A 23,683-nucleotide genomic window follows, 5' to 3' on the forward strand; every position below is an offset into this window, starting at 1 on the left:
TAAGGTTAATGTCATGCATGCAGCATATGATGCGTAATTTTGTTCCTTCACCTACCGTATAAACAAGAATGATCTGTTCGTGAACTAGAAGTATGGGAAATAGTTTTCACATCTCCTTATTGACAAAGCGGATAAAGTGGTAACTGTTGCTCAGTATGCGAAGGTCACCTTCTCTTTGGCTCGTTAGCTTCAGCACACGGTCCATTGTCTCGGCCAGTATGCCGTGCGGGCTTTGATCAGGCACAGTCGGTCGCGTGACGCGCGCGGCCGCCGCCATTGGTCTTGTTGTCGCGGCTCCAGCACAAAGGCGTGTCGGCGCGGCTCGCCGCAGACGTCGGCTGTTATCGCAGGTGGCAGGGGCTGCGCGGCAGACCCGCGACACACGGCTACCTGCAGCTATAAATGGCGTACGGGGCGCCGCAGAGTGCCTTGTGCATCCGTCATGGCGTCGCTGCGTTCGATCCTCTTGCTGCTGCTGAGCGCGGCCGTCGCCTGTCACGGTAAGTGGGGGAGGTACACTGTCAACTGTGAAGTAGACTCACACCGTGGTTCAGGTCGAAAAAAATCGATTTTCGGTTTTCATCGTATTTCGATGGATTAAGGTTTTATTTGAATACTCTGAAAAAGAATTTGCTGAAACAATTTTTTTTGAGCATTTAAAGAGCGTTTTCCTACCACGTGTGTTTATGTGCCACGCCCACTTTTCTGTCACTCACATTTCTGCATATATTTTTGATCTTTATATCCCCTACATAGCACGTTAGGGATTTTTTTTTACTCCTCAGTGTGTTGGCTATCCTTGTAATTTAATGGTCGGTATTATTATGTTTCTGTTGTTTGTAAACAACACGCTTTCAAACATGCGGTTAGTTTTGTTCAAGCGTGATTGCGAGTAGTTGTTATACTTATGTTTGTAGTGCTTGTTTACAAATGTACTCACCACTTTCAGAGCCATTTATAGAGAAGATCCTGAAAGTTAAGCCTAAATCTGATGTCCTCTGTTGATGATAAGCCATGTCACGGATTGTGTAAATGAGGAGAAAATTCGTGGTGAAATACAATAGGGCTCAGTCAACTGGAGAATGTTATTTTCACCAGCATTCTCTTCCTGCTGCTGTTAATACAGCATTTAAACCTATTTTCAAATACTTGGCTCATCCTGAACTTGTAAGGAAATGTCTGCATGGGCAGACACAGAACCAAAATGAATGTTTCAACAGCATAATTAGGAACCGCTCCTAAAACTGTATTTGCAGGCATGCAATGAAACTAAAAGTTCATGATTCTGTTATTACATTAAATTTTGGTATTATTGATACGTGTTGGGTACCGAAAAAGCTGGTAATTAATCCCGGTGAAAATATGATCACTGAGCTGCAACTTTGAGATAAAATGAGAATAGCCGTACCAGACAGATCTGCACGTAATATGGCAAAGAAAGGAAGACAAACATCCAGGAAGGTGAAAAAGAAGCTGTAAGACCTGCTAGAGGCCAAAGAAGGGCCATCATATGCAGCAAGACAGTTGGAATTAACTGTAGGTAACAAATTTCAAAAGTTTTTTCTTTAAAGTCAATTTCCCACAAACTAAAATTTTCAGTACATATGCCCCATTATATCAGAAACTACCATAGATAAATGAATGACATTTTCAGAGATTCTCCTTAACATGAAAAGCCACCTCCGGAACAACATTCATTAATATTCCCCCATTAGGAAGTTCACAAAAAATATTTTCTGCAGAAAAAAACTTAATATTTTTTGTTGATAAGTTTAAAAAAGTATTTCTTAAAAAGTATAAAATGGATGATGTAGATGTTAGTACAGTTGACTCTATTAGCATCATTTAACATACAGTAAGAATATTAAGGTCCTGCATCAAATAGTTTTTTTTTTTCAGAAATGGGTCAAATACTTGCCTAAATTAACATGGATTAGACAGGCAGGGTGTGGTGCCCTTAAAATCACTTTAAGTTACTGCTACAGCGGTTAATCTTCAGAGAAGGTTCTTCGTTAATATGTATTAAAGACATTTCTAGACTTCCAGAACCGTGGCACCTCTACTCTACATCTACATCTGTGCTCAGCAGAGGCTGAGGATGCTTCACCTCGTACCACTTACGCCCCTCACGTGTGGATGGTGGAAAGGTGAAGTCCAGCTGCTAGACGGATCAATCGGCTCCGACCGACCGTCGTGTCATCCTTTGATAATGGCGTCATTGGTACGGACATGTGGTCACCACCACAACGCTCTCCCGGGCTTTGTCTTGTTTTTTGACTTTGGAGCCGCCACTAATCGGCTGAGTAACTCGTCAGTTGTCCTCACTAGGTTGTGTGCACCCCCTATCAACCGTCCCAACAAGGACAAATTCCTCGCAGTACCGAGATTGAACCCGGATCCCCCACATGGCACTCAGCTCTGCTACCCACTTTTTTTCTTTTTTTTCGAGAAAATCTCCGACCGAGCCAAATAAAAACATCTGCCTCAAGCCAGGATCGAACCCCCAGCCTCCCGCACGCTAACCCAAAACACTATCCATTGCATTTTTATCACCCCCCCCCCCCCCCCCCAAAGCACGTATTAAAGCACTCAATTAAAAATAAAACAAAAGAAGTCATTTCCATAAAAACAAAAGGGTTAAATCAAAAAACCGTATATGAAGGAAAACGGCGTTAATTTTAACGTGCCCACACCTTTTTTCTCCGTCGTTTCTACATCGTGTAGCATTTAAATACAAACAAGAGAGACCACAAAAAAGGGGGGTGGGACTGCAACTCATCCGACTCCTTGCCGATGAAAAACAAGGTACAGAATATTAGAAAAAAGCTCACGATAACGTGGCATCCTATGTCACGTCCAATGGGCTGTGGCCGTATATTGGGAAAAGGACTCTGATCTGCATCATATCCACTCACCATTACGTAGTATAGATAATGTCCAACAAGCCACATGATGGCGTTGCTCTTCGATTGGGGATAGATGGTTGAATCGGGACGCACGAGAATCTCCCCCGAAGATAGCCGCCTCCGACGTCCGTAGAAGGGAAGCCACTCCGCCTCCGACGTCCGTAGAAGGGAAGCCACTTGTTGGGAAAGCCATCTCCAATTGCCATGACCACAGGAGATCAACGGATGATATAATGTATCAGTTTCATGGCAACGATTGCAGCGATCCGTTAAACGGAGGCCAAAACTAAAAAGACGCACGTTGGTAGGTACAATATAAGGAACAACTTGGTACCGCGAGGACGCCACTTCCATCGGGAAAATCGGGAGGCTAACGCTAGACCAGACAATCTTCCAATTCGTCTCTGGCGACAGGGCTTCCACAGAGGGAATTCTATGAGTAATTGCCCACCGGCGTAACAGCATTTTTAGGGGGAGATTCGCTTGGTCGTCAAGAAAAAATTCCTTAACGTGCCTTAGTTTATAACTAATCCTACAAATATCTACTCAAGGTGTTAAACTCGTCTATCGGATACAGTCATGAACGCGAGCAGTAAGTGACTGGGGCACGCGTGTACATGTTAAAAAGGTGTGACGGACGAATAAGGCAGAAGTCTGAATTCGAATGTCAGAGAGGCCCATATCTCCCAACAGACGGGGGCGCGCCATTATCTCGTAACGCACGTGAAATATAGAGTGGCGCTAGATAAACCTGCCAGTTAAACTTTGCAACTTGCGATACATCAACGCGGGAAGTTGAAAGATACGTGCAACAATAAAAGCCTTACTTAACACATACGTTTCCGTTTCCATGGCCTGGACCTTATGAAGAAGTGAGAGAGAGCGACGCTCGCGTTCAATGGTTGCTCCCTGAATCTTATCCGTGACTGACTTCCAGTTTACCGTAGCCATCTTTAGCAGAAAACTGTCAATTATAACACGTAACGATTGATAACGGGTGACCTTCAAATTACATGGAATTTCAACAGCGTCAGATCCTCACAAACTGAGTAAGCCACATTTCTGGTCATAACTAGCGCTCCCGAAAGACGACAAAAAGCATCCAAAAGGTCTGTCAGCTGTGGTATATCATCAGGGGTACGGAGAATAACCATAACGTCATCAGCATATGCACGAACGCTAACTCTTTCTTCCAATAGCGAACAGCCACACAAACGAGCAGCTATAGGTCGCAATAAGGGTTCCAGAAAAAGCACGTAGAGAGACAATGGACTCCTTTGAAGGACGCCCTGACACACAGCGATGGGAGAAAATAAGAGGGCCATTGACGTCTGTTGACGCCGGAATAACAATAATAAGAGAGCTAAACAACCATCGTGCAGCATCGTTGAAACCAACAGTTGTCAATGCTCGCATGAGAAATCCACGATTAACGCGGTCGAACACATGGTGAAAATCAATGAAAAGCAAAGCGCCTTGCACGGGAATGGTGGAAGCAATCGAAATTAGATCCTGATATTTAGCAACTGGAGTCAGGAGAGTACAACTTCGATTGTTCAAATGTTCAAATGTGTGTGAAATCTTATGAGACTTAACTGCTAAGGTCATCAGTCCCTAAGCTTACACACTACTTAACCTAAATTATCCTAAGGACAAAAACACACACCCATGTCCGAGGGAGGACTCGAACCTCCGCCGGGACCAGCTGCACAGTCCATGACTGCAGCGCCAACTTTGATTGCTCGCTATGACGATAGCCAACGACACCGATAGTATGCTATTTACCGCTCGCGCTACTATTTTATAATCATAGCTGAAGAGGGTTATCGGGCACACCTGATCCACACGCAAACATCCTGGCATCTTGGGGATTAGGACAACCTTAGCAACCTTAAAGCTGGGTGGCATAAGGCCTTCGTGGAATACTTCATTCATCATAGAAGTTATCGTATCTCCTATCAGAGGCCAAACTCGAATATAAAATTCTTTGGGAAGGCCATCGAAGGCAGGCGATTTGTGGGAGGGAGTACGAGCTACAATATCAAGTACATCATCGTTATGGAATACAGGGAAATACTCTTCCTGGAGAGATGGCGTAACAATGCTATCAAAGAGGGAGGTAAAATCAACAGGCAGTAGACCGTCTGAATCCATTTCAGTATAAAGTTCGGAAAAGTACTGGTAAAGTTCACGCATGATATCAGATTGGGAGGACCACTCACGCTCATCTAGAGAACGAATGGTAGTGAGATATGTCCTTTAAGATCGTTTGTGAAGACGACGAAGATAACGGAGAGAAAATGGTGCCACTGGCTCTGAGCACTATGGGACTTAAGATCTGAGGTCATCAGTCGCCTAGAACTTAGAGCTACTTAAACCTAACTAACCTAAGGACATCACATGCATCCATGCCCGAGGCAGGATTCGAACCTGCGACCGTAGCGGCCGCACGGTTCCAAACTGAAGCGCCTAGAACCGCTCGGCCACACCGGCCAGCCGATGACGGAGAGAGTCCAAGACATCCTGCACGAGTGAACGCGGCCAGGAACGCAAGCGGACACCATCCATTTGCCTACGTTTGAGGTGTAGGAGTTTTGCCTTTACATGGTGGACGTCTATGACTCTCAAGGGGGCATCACGACCAATATCGTAAGGATCGCGAAGTACAGCATAATAAAATTCCCTAGTTCGCCTCATTTCAGCCGCTTTTTCAGCGTTAAAATGCTTGAGTGTATTTCGAATCCGAGGTTTAGCAGAGGTAACCCACCATTCTAGAATTGAGGGATAACGCGCCTGGGACTATATTGTCCGCCGCCATAAGTCTGCGATGATGCCTTCCAGAGAGGGTTCCGTGAGATGTAGGGTGTTAAGCTTCCATAAAGGGCGCGAAAGATAGACCCCCTGCGGGACGTGGTTAAAAGTCATTGAAACAGCACAGTGATCAGTGAAACTGGCAGGAATTACATCAATCGATAGAAGCTGACTACAGCTGCGGGCAGATAAATAAAAGTGGTCCAATCGGCTACTTTAAGTCGCTATAGAAAACGTAAACCGCACCAGTGCAGGATATCTGCAAACCCAAACATCTTTGAGATGCAAAGACGTCAACACATCATTAAGTTCGCGACAATATGTATAATTGGGGGTCTGATCTACACGACGTAAGACTTAAACTCGCCCCCAACAAAACCTTGCGCTGGTTCCGTCGGAGTAAATAAACAAATTCTTCCTTATAAAACCACTCGCGGTCGGAGAACGACCGGATCCAGACGGAGAGTAAAGAAAAATGAAGGTGAGGTCATAAAAGTTACAGCCTATACCGCGACCATCATCTAGCGTTTCGAAGTCCGTCAGCGGTAGAATTTTCAGGCGCGACATTGAAAAACATAGAGTATCCAGGAAGACAAAACACATCAAATAAAAGCTCCTGTAAACACGCGATATCAGCTTGGGAATCGTAAATAAACTGGCGTAAAGCAGCAAGCCGTAATTGGTAACATATCCTATTAACATTGAGGGTTAGAAATGTATATGCCTGCATCCGTCAGCACTTGTAAAGTCAATGAAACAACACTAAGGAAAATGCACTCATCACGCCCTTCTCTCCCCAACGTCCGGAGGCGGTGGAAAGAAGGTATAATTCTAATCCTCCCCACCGGAAGCTGATGAATCCTCGTATATCTTTTTACGACGCGCCGCTGCACGTGTAGGTTGAAAATGCTGTTTCGCACCACTCCCTGAAAACATACACTCTTGGTGTAGAAGGGTTGGGGGGGGGGGGGGGGGCACGTCAAGCGCTTATTTGATAAAGGAGCCATCTCCACTGCACTCATCGGAAATCGGGGAGCACAACTCAGAACGACCAACAGCAACATCAGGTACAGAAGAGACAAGTAATGCAGTGCCGGTGTTGGATTGCATCACCTGGTCATCAGGATGAGAACCCGTAGAATCCCATTGCCCCACCGTCTCAGCGTGGAGGAAGGGTGGTATAACCCTGGAACACTGTAACGACTGGCCAACAGGCAACGTCTCTGCGGGTACATCTAAACTCACGAGAGCTGTCACTTCTACAGGTGAAGTGGGGGACGCAAATGCAACACACATTTCAGCAACAACAGAAGCAGCTACATCATCTATGGTAATACTGGAATCACAATTAACTTCAGAAGACAACTCAGTACTGCCAGAAGATGCACCCTCAGTCAACGGTGAGACTGGAGAATGACGCTTTCGAAATCTGTACCGTCCTCAGTCCGCCAGCGTTTGACTTGCGCTGCAGGAGCCGTCGTCCTCTCATGGACAGAAACCGCAAGGGGACGCGCCGGTAACGGTGGAAATTGGCGAGGAGTAGGGGGTAATATTGCCCCAACATCGCTTATAGCTGGAGCTTGACTGTCAGTAGACTGCAAAGACACTATATCTTGCACTGCATACGTAACATGGATCCGGTAACCACAAACAGTTAAGTGGGAAGGAAAATTCTTTTTACGCACATGCCCACAGTCCGCATACCATTATAAGCGATGTTGTGCTGACCAGCTTTCCCATCGGATATGCTGCATTCCTCCAAACGGAAGAGACGCTGTATTGAGGAATGAATTGTCCACTTCAGGAGGAAGGTTACAAACTCCAACCGGAGTACACTCGAGTGCCACATTTTCGAAGAGGACGTGACAAATGGAACCATCCCGATGTGTAAACAACACTTTAGAACCAGCCCGAGAGCGAAGCCGTTCTACTTGAACGCGATCATAAAACTTCACAAAGAATGCATGCAAATCAGAATCAAAGTAAGCAGTATCTACCTGATCAGCCAACCATTAGTGAATTTATAAAGAGCAGGGCTGAGCACGGCGCGTACTCTTGTCAAAACTGTAACGAAGTGTAGCTCGACGAGGAATAGACTTAGGAGACTCGACAGACACCACGGCGCGGGCAGAAAACACCGCCGCCGAGAGAAAAACGACGACAAACCACCGCTACGCAACTACGGTGTGACTCCGGCCGATACACCAACAAGACTGAGTAGCTTCGATACAAGCGGCGCTGCGGAACAGGCGGAAGTTGACTACAAACTGCTCGCTCGGCGCGCAAAGCGACACTATCCCACACTACTGAGGGTATATCGAAGCTTACAAAGATTAATGAGTTAAACGCTTAATTACGTGCAGTAGTTAATTTTGTTTTCCTGATCCGTATGGAATCAATTATTACGGGTTGTAGTATAATCGTACGTAACTCACTTAAAGATGTTTCTTGAAACTTTCAAAGTAGGTGTCAGGGAATGTGTTGAGCCTGTCTTCAAGACTGTGCTTCTTTATGTTTTTAGGCACATCAGTGAAGCTCTGCCGTTGGTCGAGTAAACACGTGACCAAAAGTTTTTTGTTCTCTGTCGGTCCATTATGACAAGGGGACATCGTCTAGTCCGTACTTTTCAATTCAATAAACTTTACCAACAGCCTTATACTTTAAGATATTTTATTTAATTTCGAACAGAGCCAGTTTTGGCAATTCATTTTGCCATCTTCAGGTCCCAAACACTTTTTTCGACTCAACGAGCTTATCGTATAGCGCAATAAAACTGCATATCGCGAATCACAATCGTTGTGCAGCTGATTCATACGAAAGCGTGACAGCAACTCACGCTTTCGTATGAATCAGATAACGATAAGCTCGTTGATTCGGTAAAAGCTTTTGGGGACTGAAGATGGCTGAAAGAATTGCCGAAACTCTTTGCCTTCGAAATAAAATAAAATATCTTAAAGTGTACGGCTGTTGGCAAAGTTTATTGAATTGAAAAATATTTTTTGTTTCCCTTATATGAAGGTAACGCGTCCAATTTTTTATGTAAAATCTCTTAAAGGTTTTGAAGTTAAACAAACGTTATTAACAGTCTGCATCTTTATTCTTCACGTAGATATATTTGCAGCCCTCCGCCGCTGGAGGTCTCCGAACTGTACTGTGTAACACGGTGATGTGTAATGTAACACTGTCGGTGTGTGAGAAACAGCGTGCTGTAATCGAGTTTCGAATTTGAAGCGTTCATCAACACGTGGAACAACCTCTCCTTCAACATAACAATGCCAGAACACGTACGAGCGCGGCGACATCTGAAACAATCCGACGTTTTGAATTCGGTGCCATCGATCATCCTCCATACAGTCCAGACTTTGTCCGATACGCTTTTTATTTGTTTCTAAACATAAAGAACAACTTCGAGGACTTCACTTCGACGGTGATGAAGTAGTGCAAGCAGAGGTGAAGTTCTCGCTCCATCAAAGAAGTCAGACATATTACAAAGACGGCATAAACAAACTGGTCTCTCGTGGGAGAAATGTATTCGTCACCATGGTGGCTATGACGATAAATAAATATGTACAGATGGAGAATAAAGATGTAGAATGTTAATAACGTTTGTTTTATTCAAAAACCTTCAAAAGTTTTCACATAAAAACTATCTGCCATTTTAGGACACCAAGTATATTTTACGTGAAAAGTTCACTTTCACATTCCTGAAGACCGTCTATGTAGCTGCCTTCAGTGTTGATGGTGCTGGGTTCGATTCCAGTATCGCTTCGGAATTTTCCTGACGAAAGGAGATCTGCAAGTACACTTTCACATTCCTGAAGACCATCTCTGTTGTCGAATGTTTAGTGTCGGTGCCTTCAGTGTTGATGGTGCTGGGTTCGATTCCAGTACCGCTTCGGGATTTTCCTGAGGAAGGGAGGTCTGGAACAGAGTCCGTTCAGCCTCGCGGGGCCAAATAAGGAGCTGCAGGAATAAAGAATGGCGGCAAATCAGCATTCACCACCCACCGGCAGTAACGGTTGGAGAGATGTGTGACGTACAGATCAAATGTCCCACAATCATAGACGGCTGCTTATACTCCCTTTTAGGCAACAGTAGGTCAGTCGTAATAGTCCTGAGGCCTCATCCTTGAGTGGTGTTATACATTTATGAACACTTAAAGCAAGTTGCCAATCCTTCCAACATTTCGTTAGAGACATCATTTTTCATCTCATTTACTGCAAATTTAAAGACCTGTTACCTAGCACTTTAAAACAGAATATTTATTTTATAATGTTTAACCTGTAATAACATTAACAGCTCCACATTAAGATGAAATATTTCCTTTGAGCAAAAGAAGTAATGATAATGCATGGAAAAGGAAATAAAGAAAACAAAATGGAAACTGCAAATTATTTAACGGAAACTGAAGACATCTTGTGAAATTGTTAATAATTATGCAAAAGAGGAAGACAGATAATGATAAATGCTCGTCACTATCAGTGACTTGATTGGAACGTACCTGATTTACATCAAGACTTTTCCTTTCGATTTGACATTACGAGTTTTGTACATAATTTGACTGTATTTCCTAAATTAGTTACGTTTATTAGTGTTGCTTAGGAAACAATAGTCAGCAGTGCTTACATACTAGTACGAAGTACAGTTTAAAAACGATTGTTATCGTAGTTATTGCTGTCAATACTTAATGGTGCGTTTTAGAAATACAGATTTCGAAATTGTGTTATGCAATTATGGCTGGTATATTCTTTACTTGTAAGCTTTTATGCAGCTGTGTTGTACATATTTCTACTTCTAATATTATTCTGTAAGTGGCAGTCAAATGAATACGAGACAGATGAAAAAAGGAATTAAATTGTTCATTATTTCAAAAGTAATCGCCAAACCCGTTAATAGCCTACATTTGTCTCACTTTGATACAATAAGATCAATGTGTTCACGGAAAAATGTTTGCGGTTGCCTAAGGAACCATGATTCTACCCACGACTGCATCTCTTCGTCCGAAGCAAATCAAAGGCGACGAATGTATTTCTTCAGAGATCCAAAAATACGGAAATCACTTGCGTAAAGATCAGAACAGAGAGGAGAATATGTACGGGATTCCCAGAAAAACATCTGTAACGTTCTCGAAAGAGTCTTAGTAGCATGTGGGTGGTCTTCCAGAGACATAGCTCTAATGAAGCCTGCTAACCGTAGGAGAACACCCTTCTGCCTTCGCCCCACAGCTCTTATTGCCGTCAGGCGGAGTGTATGTACTTAGGCGCTTGACGCAAAGCGTAAAGCGGATACAAAGATCGCACATTGGTATGTTGTCATGTGTGTTAGTGGAAATCTTTCTTCGGCCGTGTCTCTTCTGTACATGGATCTTGAAGGAGAGTAGTTATTTGTAATTCCCGGGTATCTTGTCGTCTGTTCTCGGGCTATGTTTCTCTTTTCAATTTTCACCGATGTGTTTCTGATCAGTGCTGCTTTAAGAAGATGGCAAAAAGGGCTTCGCTTCGGATAATCGTTAGTTTACATTGAGTACTCCAGTACTTCATGTGTTTTATCATACCCCTGGTATTTTCCTATTTCAGGGGTTTTTCTTCTTGTTATCGCTCTCGCGACGTCCTCTCGCTCAAGAGAACAAGTGACGGTTTCAGTTCTGTAGCCAGTTCTAGTTTTATTCTTATGTTGATGTGCATCTGTTAATCTGTGTTTTGATGTTATATATATATATATATATATATATATATATATATATATATATATATATATATATATATATATATATATGAGGTTTCGCAGTAAGTATTCTGCTGGGCCTCTCCACCCGTGCTTGCTCGTGCCATCATATTGTCTCAGCGTTGACAAAACCGGTGGGGATTTGCTTTTTCCTTTTACACATTATATGGTAATCCCCATACGTGCACTTGTAATGGTGTTTCTGTAAAGTGGTCCCAATGTTTTTCCCTTGTCTGAAACGTTTTGTGTCTGTTTTTCGACGCGTTAGATGTTTGTAGTCCTTCTTGTCTTTCTCTGGCGTTGTTTTCTCATCGGCAGTATTCTCCACGTTGCTTTGTTTTCATAGATACGTGGGCCCTTGTGGCCATGGGTCTTTCAGTGCTCCTTTTGGTTTATTGTTTGTGTGTGTTATTGCTGATTGTTGTACCGTCAGTAACAGTTCAGTCTGTGCATGGATTTGTTAACTCACACTTCCTGTTACGTTTTGCTGATGATAAATCACATGATATCACGCGGTCTGTCCGAGTCTGCTTTATGGAGTGAGAGTCTGTCACTAAATACATCATCTGCTAAGTTACAGATCCGGATCTATATGTGACTGTATTACGTTCAATTTATGTACAACCTTCATGCATGGTCTGGTCTCCCATTTCTGTCACGGCTTTTTTATTTACGATTCCGTTATACGCACCTTGCACCCAGCGGACTCCAGACGCCATATTCTTTTACAAATGTGACAGTATAAATGTGATGTGTTACGACAGCGAAAGGAACCTGTGACCACTGGAGGTACTCTACTTTACTTATTTTATGTTTACCATTAGATATTAGTTTATTTTTTTTCAGAAGCAATCCAAAACCATATTCTGAAACAGTGTCTTGTTTCTCTACTAGGCAGTGCCACTAGTTCCTCCAAAAATTCGTAACACAACACGCACACAAATGCAATACTAACTAATGTATATCCACCCGATGATGGAGGTTTAAACCTTTGAAACGCGTCGTGGAAATAAATTAAACAGCGACTGGTAACAGTAAATTTGTTGTTTCATTTAATGTCAGTAACAATTACGGTAAAGCCTAACCTAGAATGCTCGTATTTAAAGTCACGTTGATGTCTTTCCACCCAATTATCCTCAGCTGAACCCAGTGGAGCACATGTGAGACTCCAGTTCCTTACCCACAAACCACCGGCCTTTAATACACGGAAATTGCGTGACCAGTGTGCATACATTTAGTGCCTCTTATCTCCGAAAGGTACCACGGATTATCAAATCCATACTAAGGAGATCCGCTACTGTATTATATTCAAAACGGGGACCAGCAGTCTATTAAGCAGGTCGCACATTGTTTTGGTTCAGGCACCTCGCTAAATAATCGCGACGACTAAATCAAAGAAACTGGAGGTCGTACTCCGACTTATCGACGGTCTTGGCTCTCAAGTACCTTTCGTAACTGCAACAAAGAAAGGAGAATATGATAATGGCACCAGATATACCCTTCTCCACACACCGTAACCTGTGGATTTAGATAGGTTGGCGAACGGTAAATGGAATCCATCTGCTCATTTATTATTGTGTGACAATTTACAGCGCCAAATACATCAGTTCCAAGACTGACATTCTGCAGTTGCCAATTGCATGAAGGCTTTCCTTTACCTGAGGTGTGTACAGGTGATGGGATGGTTGTCCATTCGCTATCTAGGGTCGGACATTAGACGGGAGCACGAAAGAACACATAAAAATGTTACATTGTGCCCAAATGTTTAGGACCAAAATGAAACAAGCGGAAGAAGATCCCAAAATGAGTATTCTGAGATTAAAAAAAAAAAAAAAACAGTGGTCAGTAGCAATATTCCTGGATGACTTGAATAAGCAGGGTATGTGAGCTATAGTTTATGAACCACTAACTTTTGATAATGCACTACCACCTGGTGCGACGACGCTGGTGACGGTATCTTGTAAGCAATACACAATAATTTGTGATGTGTCCACTTTGGTGCTTGCGACTGTTTCCAGCTCATGATTGGTTGCCAAAGGCGGAGTATTGTAAGCACAGCTCAGCTGACTCAGTTCTTAATACATTCGTCCACCTCTGAGCATTGTAGTCATTGTCAGTGTCATCTTAGGTTAAAAAAAAACCGAAATTTTGCGTTAGTAAAGGCAGCAATACAACCGAGACATTAATACAATTCTGCAAAAGTTAAGAGAAACTACAAATTTGCAAAGAACGACTTGATATTTAAAGTCCTATTTTGTGCAGTTAATACATTCCTGAATAACGAGAAATTTCTTTTTAAGCTAACATTGTATGAAATTCTGTAATGTCTTTAATAACATAGGTGTTCTTCTTGTAAGTAGTGGACTAAAACGTCTAGTTCCCAGGTTGTTGGTGTTGTGGTCTTCAGTCCAGAGACTGGTTTGATGCAGCTCTCCATGCTACTCTATCCTGTGCAAGCTTATTCATCTCCTAGTACCTACTGAAACCTACATAATCCTGAATCTGCTTAGTGTATTCATCTCTTGGGCTCCCTCTACCATTTTCATCCTCCGTACTGCCCTCAAATACTAAATTGGTTGTCCCTTGATGCCTCAGAACATGTCCTACCAACCGATCTCTTCTTCTAGTCAAGTTGTGCTACAAATTTCTCTTCGTCCCAGTTCTATTCAATACCTGCTTATTAGTAATATGATATACCCAACAAATCTTCAACATTCTCCTGTAGCACCACAAGTCGAAAGCTTCTACTCTCTTCTTGTCTAAACTAATTATCGTCTATGTATCACTTCCATACGTGGCAACACTCCTTACAAATACTTTCAGAAACAACTTCCTGACACTTGAATCTATGATCGCTGTTAACAAATTTCTCTACTGCAGAAACGCTTTTCTTGACATTGCCAGTCTACAACAAATGGTGCAAATCGCTCTGATGAATATGGGACTTAACATCTGTGGTCATCAGTCCCCTAGAACTTAGAACTACTTAAACCTAACTAACCTAAGGACATCACACACATCCATGCCCGAGGCAGGATTCCAACCTGCAACCGTAGCGGTCACGCGGTTCCAGACTGAAGCGCCTAGAACCGCACGGACACACCGCCCGGCGCCAGTTTACGTTTTATATCCTATGTACTTCGATTGTCATCAGTCATATTGCTCACCAAATAGCAAAATTCATTTAGTACTGTAAGTGTCTCATTTTCTAATCTAATTCCTTCATCATCACCCGATTTAATTCGACTACATTCCATTATCCTCGTTTTGCATTTGTTGATGTTCATGTTATATCCTCCTTTCAAGACACTGTCCATTCATTTGAACTATTCTTCCAGGTCATTTGCTGTCTCTCACAGAATCACAATGTCATCGGTGAACCTTAAATTTTTATTTCTTCACCATGTGTTTTAATACCTACTCCGAATTTTTCTTTTGTTTCCTTTACTGCTTGCTCAATATACAGATTGAATAACATCGAGGAAAGGCTACAACCCTGTCTCACTCACTTCCCAACCACTGCTTCCCTTTCGTGCCCCTCGACTCTTATAAGTGCCATCCGGTTTTTGTAGAAATTGTAAATAGCCTTCCGCTCCCTGTATTTTACCCCTACCACATTCAGAATTTTAAACACGGTATTCAAGTCAACATTGTCAAAAGCGTTCTCTAAGTCCACAAATGCCAAAAACGTATGTTTGACTTCCTTAATCTATCTTCTAAGATAAGTTGCAGGGTCAGTATGGCCTCACGTGTCACTGCATTTCTACAAAATCTAAACTGATCTTCCCCAAGCTCGGCCTCTACCAGTTTTTCCGTTCGTCTGTAAAGAATTCGTGTTAGTATTTTGCAGCCGTGACTTATTAAACTGATAGTTATATAAATTTCACATCTATCCACACCTGCTTTCTTTGGGATTGGAATTATTATATTCTTTTTGAAGTCTGAGGGCATTTAGCCTGCCTTATTCATCTTGCTCACCAGTTGGTAGAGTTTTGTCAGGGCTGACTCTCCCAAGTCTATCAGTAGTACTACAGGAATGTTGGCTACTCTGGGGCTTTGTTTCGACTCAGTTCTTTCAGTGCTCTGTCAAACTCTTCACACAATACCATATCTGCCATTTCATCTTCATCTACATCCTCTTCCATTTGCATAAAATTGTCCTAAAGTACATTGCCCTGTATGGATAATCTATATACTTCTTCCACCTTCCTACTTTCCCTTCTTTGCTTAGAACTAGGTTTACATATGAGCTCTTGATATTCATACAAGTGGGCCTATTTTCTCCAAATGTCTCTCTGATTTTCCTGGAATCAATATCTATCTTAACCCTATTGATGTATGTTTCTACATCCTTAGATTTGTCATCTAGCCATTCATGCTTAGCCATTTTGTACTTCCTGTGGATCTCATTTTTCAGACGTTTGTATTTATTTTTGCTCGCTTCATTTACTGAATATTTATATTTTCTCCTTTCATCAGTTAAATAGAATATATCATCTGTTACTCAATAATTTCTACTAGCTCTCGTCTTTTTACCTACTTGATCTACTGCCTTCAATATTTCATCTCTCAAAGTTACCCATTTATTTGTTCCCCCATTCTTGTCAATCGTTCCCTAATGCTCTCCCTGAAACTCACTGCAACCTCTGGTTCTGTCAGTTTATCCAAGTCCCATCTCTGTAAATTCCCACCTTTTTGCAGTTTCTTCAGTTTTAATGTACAGTTCATAACTAATACTTGTGGTCAGAGTCCACATCTGCTCCTGGAAATGTTTTACAATTTAAAACCTGGTTCCCAAATCTCTGACTTACCATTATATAATATATCTGAAACCGTCCAGTATCTCCAGGCCTCTTCCATGTATATAACCTTCTTTCATGACTCTCGAACCAACTGTTAGATATGATTAACGTAAGCTCTGTGCAAAATTCTACCAGACAGCTTCCTCTCTCATTCCTTACCCCCATTCCATATTCACCTACTACGTTTGCTTCTCTTTCTTTTCCTACTATTGAATTCCAGGCACCCATGACTATTAAATTTTCATCTCCCTTCACTATCTGAATAATTTCATCAATTTCTTCATCATCTGCAGAGTTAGTTGGCATATAAAATTGTGATAGGTATGGGCTTCATGTCTGTCTGGACTACAATAAAGCGATCACTATGCTGTTCGTAGTAGCTTTCCCGCTTTCCTATTTTTTATTCATTATTAAACCTACTTCTGCATTATCGTTATTTGATTTTGTACTTATAACCTTGTACTCACCTGACCAGAGGTCTTGATTCTCCTGCCACCAAACTTTATTAATTCCCACTATATCTAACTTTAACCTATTCATTTCCTTTTTAAATTTTCTGAGCTTCGTGCCTGATTAAGGGATCTGACGTTCCGATCTGTAGAACATCAGTTTCCTTTCTCCTGTCAACGACGTTCTACAGAGTAGTCCCCTCCCGGCTATCCGAATGGATGACTATTTTACGTCCGAAATATTTTATCCAGGAGGACGACATCATCATTTAACCACACAGTAAAGTTGCATGCCCTCGGAAAAAATTACGGCTGTAGTTTCCCCTTGCTTTCAGCCGTTTGCAGTACCAGCACAGCAAGGCTGTTTTGGTTAGTGTTACAAGGCCGGATCAGTCAATCATCTAGACTGTTACCCTGCAACTACTGTAAAGGTTGCTGCCCCTCCTCAGGAGCTACAGGTCTGTCTGGCCTCTCGACAGATACCCCTCCGTTGTGGTTGCACCTACAGTACGACTATCTGTTTCGCTGAGGCACGCAAGCGTCCCCACCAACGGCAAGGTCCATGGTTCATTGGGGGGGGGGGGGAGGGGATATATTATTTTAGTATAGCTAAGTCCAGTAGGTAACTTTTGATGTGTATTCTCTTTATTAACTGATCGGTGTAATTTGTAGTTTTGTTGGTTTTATTTTGTATACAATAGGCAGCTGAGTATAAACAATTAGACTGCCATAATTCTTAGTTTTAGAAAAGTTACTTTTTGGGGCACACTTTCTTGTAAGATGTATTATGACTGCTGCAACACATGTAACAGGTCTTTTTTATTTCTCAAAACTTTCACTTTCCCCCAAGAGCTTCCATATGACAGTGTCCATTCCAATGTGAACATTAAGTGTATAAAAGAAAGTTAAATAAGGCCAAAGCAACATGATACCTCCCACACATACTTGGAGATTTCTGAATAAGTACTTGGCTTCTGATAATAAAGTATACAGAATTCTTTGTTCAGTTAGAGTCAAGGTATACAATAATCAATTTAAAGAATAAAATATCTGTGTAAATTTTAAACAAGTTAAAAAGTTACTTACTGTTTCAACTTATTTTACAGCTAATTTATTATCTTCAAACAAAATCGTTGTTATTCTAAGGTTCGTTTACTTAATTCCATCAGCCACTTTCCAGTTTGAATTTCCAATTTTAATTATTATGATAGACTCAGCACAATGAAATGATTTGCACAGCATTATGCACTATAGTTATTTTACATGAATTGTAAGTAAAAATAGTGCAATGGAATAAGCATTAGAGATACAACTTGAAGTTTATCTTCTGTCTTCTATTACTCAGATATGGTTCTGTTAGGGTTAAGTTCTAACTTTCTGATGTCAGGAAAACACAGATTATAAATAAGAATGCATAACTGAAAAGACCCAAATCCATTGAATGACAAACAAATTTTATTCTGAGTAACAGTGTGTTACTGTAACTTTATTTTCAAATGATTTCAATGTTTATGATTTTGCCGTAAAACCGTATTGATAGTCAGACAAGATACTATTTAACGTTTGAAGTACATGCAATATTCTACTATTTTTGAATTGTTCATTTTGTTCTACTATTTTAGAATTATTCTGGAAGAGAAAGTGTGCTGTAGTTTTAATCCACTTCTTGTCACCTTCGTTATGCAAAAGGTGCAGGGAAAAATAATGTAATATTTTAGCCACTGGGAAACATCTCTTAAAATTCCCTTGTGCCAGAAGACAAATTGTTTTTAATGTATTGTGTGTTACTTTCTAACATCAATTATACATGGCATGAAAGTTCTGCTTTTGTAAATTAACTTAGACTCCGAATACAGCAGAGGCACTTTCCACTTGATATCGGTTTAATGGACACAAGTTATATCGTCTTCCAGGTGGGACCTACGACTATTCGGAAGTGATTCAGAAGTCGTTGCTGTTCTACCAGGCGGAGCGCACAGGCAAATTATCAGGAATGGATCCTTCTTTGTACTGGAGGAAGGACTCTTGCCTCGATGACAAAGGCCAGAACGGAGAGGATCTTACTGGAGGATACTTTGACGGTGAGTCACTTGTATTTGCATGATTAATGCGCTAAATACACTCTAATTTTTTTGTTAATGGGTAGGTCATAAAATGAAAGAATTATTGACAAAAAATGAAACCACAATAATCAGAAAATAAATCTGGAAAACCTCTGAAACTTTATTTTGGAAGTTCATTTGTCTGTTAGTATCAAATAGATTATACTTGATACATAGTTTCTAGATTCTTTTATTACCTAACGACCAAGTGTATGAAAGTTTCATCTGATATGATTCCAAACACAAATAGGAGGCGATTTTGTTTATAGGTGCTGTTCGGCAGCTGTGATGCGTATTCTTTTCATCAAAATAAAAATGATTTTTCAACTCTACAAAAATTTCGTTAATTTATTATACCGGATTCGACAGATTAAACTCTTCAGAAGATTGGTACAGGCATAAACTACGGGTCAGCCGATGTTAGAGAAGGGATGGTCATGAAGTCGTCTTTTGTCACAGAGACAAAACCGATGCAGTGAATTTCATAAAATTTTTGTCCAACTAACGCTTGATGTTCGTTTTGGTGGGAAGAACAAAGAGAACAGTAACACAATTTCTACCAAAGGACTTCTTCACTGACAGGTTGGTCATGCAGCTAAATAGCGTTCATCAATTAACAAGCAATTGCCATAAGCCGATTTATCTATGTGGTCAGCAGAGCACTCAGTCTCCCACCTCACGACGCTGCTCTGCATTTGTTCTTGCTGCTAGACTACTTGCGGATTACCATGTATTTCCTGTTGCATTTTATGAAATTGTTATTTCGTGTAGCAGCACGACTTTCATTGTAAAACTTTTTATGTCCAAGTAGAAAATTATCCCAAAATTTTGGATTAAGTAAATGAAGATTACTGCTATGAAATATAACAAACAATACTTGAGCTTGGGAAGAGCTGTGAAAAAAAAGTACCTCAACAAAAGGTGAAAGTCACATTGAAAGGTATGTGTTAAGGTTTGATCAAGGTAGAGCCAGAAAATAAAGTCGGTAGCTGCCAACCGCAAGATGGAATTAGTATAATGTTTTTGAGTAGGAAGATCTTTGATGGTTAAGACAGTCGGGCGCGGGCAGTAAAAACCGGTGAGTTGCAGCTACGTGCCTGGAGGAAGCAGACGCGTGTGGACAGCTTTAAGTTAGGAGTTGCGCTGGCTGCGCAGTTACCCTAAGAAAACTTTAGCACATAAATGAGAGTAGATATGTAATGATTTCAAAAATGGTTTTTGTTAGATAAAGTTCAGAGTTATGATTTGTATGTCCAAGGTTTGACACAGTAAACGTTTTGTAAAATATTTTGTAAGAGTGATTTGTGCTACAAAAATGTTGGAAATGGTAAGTTCTGTGTATGACTTAAAATTATATATATATATATATATATATATATATATATATATATATATATATATATATATATATATATATCAACTCAATGTTTAAATCTAAGAGCCTGAATCATAATACACATCCTTTGCTTTCATTGAATATGAAAATGGCTAGTACAGTAAAGCTACCCATCAATGAAATAATGTAAAGAAAACGAGGCCTCTATGCAATATATATGTGCAGTTCATGGTTTGAAATCGATTTTGGTATAACTAACGTTATCAGAGCAAAGTTATTTAAAAAACTAATTTTATGCCATTGCACAACTGGAGTTATTCAAGTCAAGATATAATTTCATTAAGTAAACATCAGGGCCCAAAGTTACTTTTTCAGTACCATCTTAATGCCATTGCACAACTGGCGTTATTCAAGTCAAGATATAATTTCATTAAGTAAACATCAGGGCTCAAAGTTACTTTTTCAGTACCATCTTAATGTCATTGCACAAATGGCATTATTCTCCTAAACTTGATTGCTGAGTCAAATACATGTTGTATTTCTGGCAAAATGGAGGAGTGCAAGAAAGAAGTTCACAGGCGCAGTCAGATGCAGGTTTGTTGAATAATTAATGTGGAACAATCTCATCACTGATACTCTGACAAATAAAAAAGGATACAATTTTATCTAAGTTGCTTTCAACATTCTAAACTACTTACCAAATTTTGATGACGTCTACTTCATGGTTATAAACTGTTAGATGAATACAGTACCTCCGTTGATGTCGTCGCAGTCGGTGGCCAGTAACACAGCAGGAAGCAGTAGCTCTTCGTCAGACTCAGTTTGGCACCAGTTTCACCTGTGCACTCTAACCACCACGGTTACACCAAAGTGTGAGACCAGCCTCTGACTCGACACCTTCTGGCGGCCCACAGCTGGCGACTACATGAAGTTCGGCTTCACACTGGCCTACACACTGACGCTGTTGTCGTGGGGCGCCATCAGCTACGAGCAGGGTTACGCCAGCGCCGGAGCTTTGGACGGTGTGCGCGACGCCATCAAATGGGGCACCGACTACCTGCTGAAGGCCCACGTTTCCGCCAACGAGCTGTATGTGCAGGTCGGCAACACGACCGCCGACCACAACTACTGGGGGCGGCCTGAGGACATGACGCTCGAGAGGCCTGCCTACAAGGTCGACACGGAACACCCAGGTATGACCAGTAACAAAAAAATGGTTCAAATGGCTCTGAGCACTATGGGACTCAACTGCTGTGGTCATCAGTCCCTTAGAACTTAGAACTACTTAAACCTAACTAACCTAAGGACATCACACACATCCATGCCCGAGGCAGGATTCGAACCTGCGACCGTAGCAGTCGCACGATGCCGGACTGCGCACCTAGAGCCGCGAGACCACCGCGGCCGGCACCAGTAACAAATGCGGTGTGCACAGATGAGGGTTGACCTCAGTCTGATGACGCAGCAGCCACTACTCTCCTCACGGTTCATGGAAAAACATGTCCAATGTTCTGGCCTATTGATAACCGCACATTAGGAATCTCATTTTGCAAATTCTATTATTGCCTTTACGAATTATTGAATTAAACCAACTTCTGAAACATAGTGCCGGTTTTTGTGTATCGTCAACATCGACAAGTGCAATGAATATGGATGATACGATACTCTATGGCATTCTGCGGCTTGAATTCACTCTGTTTTTTTTAGCAGTTTTTGCATTGATTTGATTTTGTAAATGACACTTATACACATGTATAATGCATTATTCAAACTACAACTTCTCCCGGATAATTATTTTGTTCAAATTGCACAAGAATTCCACCTGACGTAGTGTAATAATGTTGACTGTGAGCTGTGTTCATATCATTAAATTTTCAGATCGTACATCAGAGCTTTTATATATTTCTTTGTCTTCGATAGATTTAATTATTCTTAGCAAATTGATCATGAAAAGGAACCACAGAATACCACCCGCACACAATACTGACGTATGCTACCAGAAATATTTTTCTCTGTGATTCGTGCGTAGTTTAATTTTGGCCACATACAACAGCAATGAAATCTTGTTCAACAATAAATATCATCAGCACTGTTCTTAGAAAATGCAGACTGATTCGATTAATTTTTTCTTTTATTAATTGAGTTCAGTACCACCGGTGCACATTTATTTCTTACACATCGGAATATTGAAAGTTTGCAGTTTCAAGTAATTTAAATTTGCCGCTGTAATAAAAGTTAAGATGGCGGCCAACAAAAGATAGAAGATTTCTTTTTTAATTAAGATATTCCTTTTCCCAAAAAATCAATTAAATTGATGCTACCAACAATAAAAATTATTAAACTATTTTTCAGATTAGTTTATCACAAACCCATGCTATTTTCAACAAGAAGTACAGACGAAGTTGCTATATAATCGCAACTGACAATGGCTGCGCTTCTTGCAGCTATGATAAAACAATTAATTCAAAATTATAATTAAGACAGGAAGTGGATTTCCAATAATTAATCATAAATAGTTTTAACTTGCTTTTATCAGCAAATGAACATATAAGTACAATAATTTTACATTATATGTTTTTCATTTAACAGACCTCAAATCGATTTGTGTCTTGCGATGTACATCAGAAGAAGACGACAAAAGGGTACAAAAGAAAAGAAAAGAATGACATAGATTAACAAAGAATGTGAGACAAATATTGTCTCTGTTTTACATAATTATCTTCTTTTTAAGAAATAATTACATAATTGAATGAATATATCCATACGTTCATATTCCACTCATAAAAAAAATATATATCGTGGATGTTATAACATAAATTTACTGCGATCCGTACGAGTGTATTTCAAAAGGTTTCATCCTGTTTCACAACCCTATATCTCCTACATATATGAAGGCAGAAACCTGGGCTGCACCCCAAGTCCTTCATAGGACTACAACGTTTATGTTAAGAAGAAAAGCTGTCTTTACGTTTTACGTGTTGGTAAACGTAAACGTCGTGTGACTTAGGGTCTCCCGTCAGGTAGACCGTTCGCCGGGTGCAAGACATTCGATTTGAAGCCACTTTAGCGACTTGCGCGTCGATGGGGATGAAATGATGATGAATAGGGCAACACAACACCCAGGTCCTGGGAGGAGAAAATCTCCGACTCAGCAGGGAATCGAACCCGCTATATTTTGTAGCGCTGACCACTCAGCTACCGGGGGTGGACAACTTTATGGTGCGTACTACGATATCGCTTAGGAATTAAGTTTACAGCTATTTTTCACGGAAGATCAGTGTTCCGTTCCTAGATTTACGGCAAACACACAGGTGTCCTGTACTTTTGTGAGGATGTCTGCGATTACTGTTTTGAGTGTTGTTGTTATAGAACATGAACTGTCGCCAGAAGTTTCGGAAGTCTTCTAAATAATTTAATGCGGCCAGCCATTACTTTCTCTCCTGGTCCAACTTCTTCATCCCACAATAACACTTGCCTCCAACGTGCTCAAATCTTTGTTCGATATACCGAGTGATCAAAAAGTCAGTATAAATTTGAAAACTGAATAAATAAC

The 23,683-nt window shown here is 41.0% G+C and overlaps 1 protein-coding gene across 1 annotated transcript in view; it reads left to right on the forward strand.

Annotated features, from left to right (window-relative positions):
• Nucleotides 1-401: 401 nt before the first annotated feature.
• Nucleotides 402-23,683, forward strand: part of LOC126278622 (endoglucanase A-like) — a 95,125-nt gene continuing 71,843 nt past the window's right edge. Inside the window, exons 1-3 of the mRNA XM_049978861.1 lie at nucleotides 402-500; nucleotides 18,606-18,773; nucleotides 21,045-21,323. Coding sequence (XP_049834818.1) covers nucleotides 443-500; nucleotides 18,606-18,773; nucleotides 21,045-21,323 — 505 coding nt within the window. The 5' untranslated portion in view covers nucleotides 402-442. The remainder of the gene's footprint in view (nucleotides 501-18,605; nucleotides 18,774-21,044; nucleotides 21,324-23,683) is intronic.

Source organism: Schistocerca gregaria, chromosome 6 (assembly GCF_023897955.1).
Source record: "Schistocerca gregaria isolate iqSchGreg1 chromosome 6, iqSchGreg1.2, whole genome shotgun sequence".
NCBI classification, from domain to species: domain Eukaryota; kingdom Metazoa; phylum Arthropoda; class Insecta; order Orthoptera; family Acrididae; genus Schistocerca; species Schistocerca gregaria.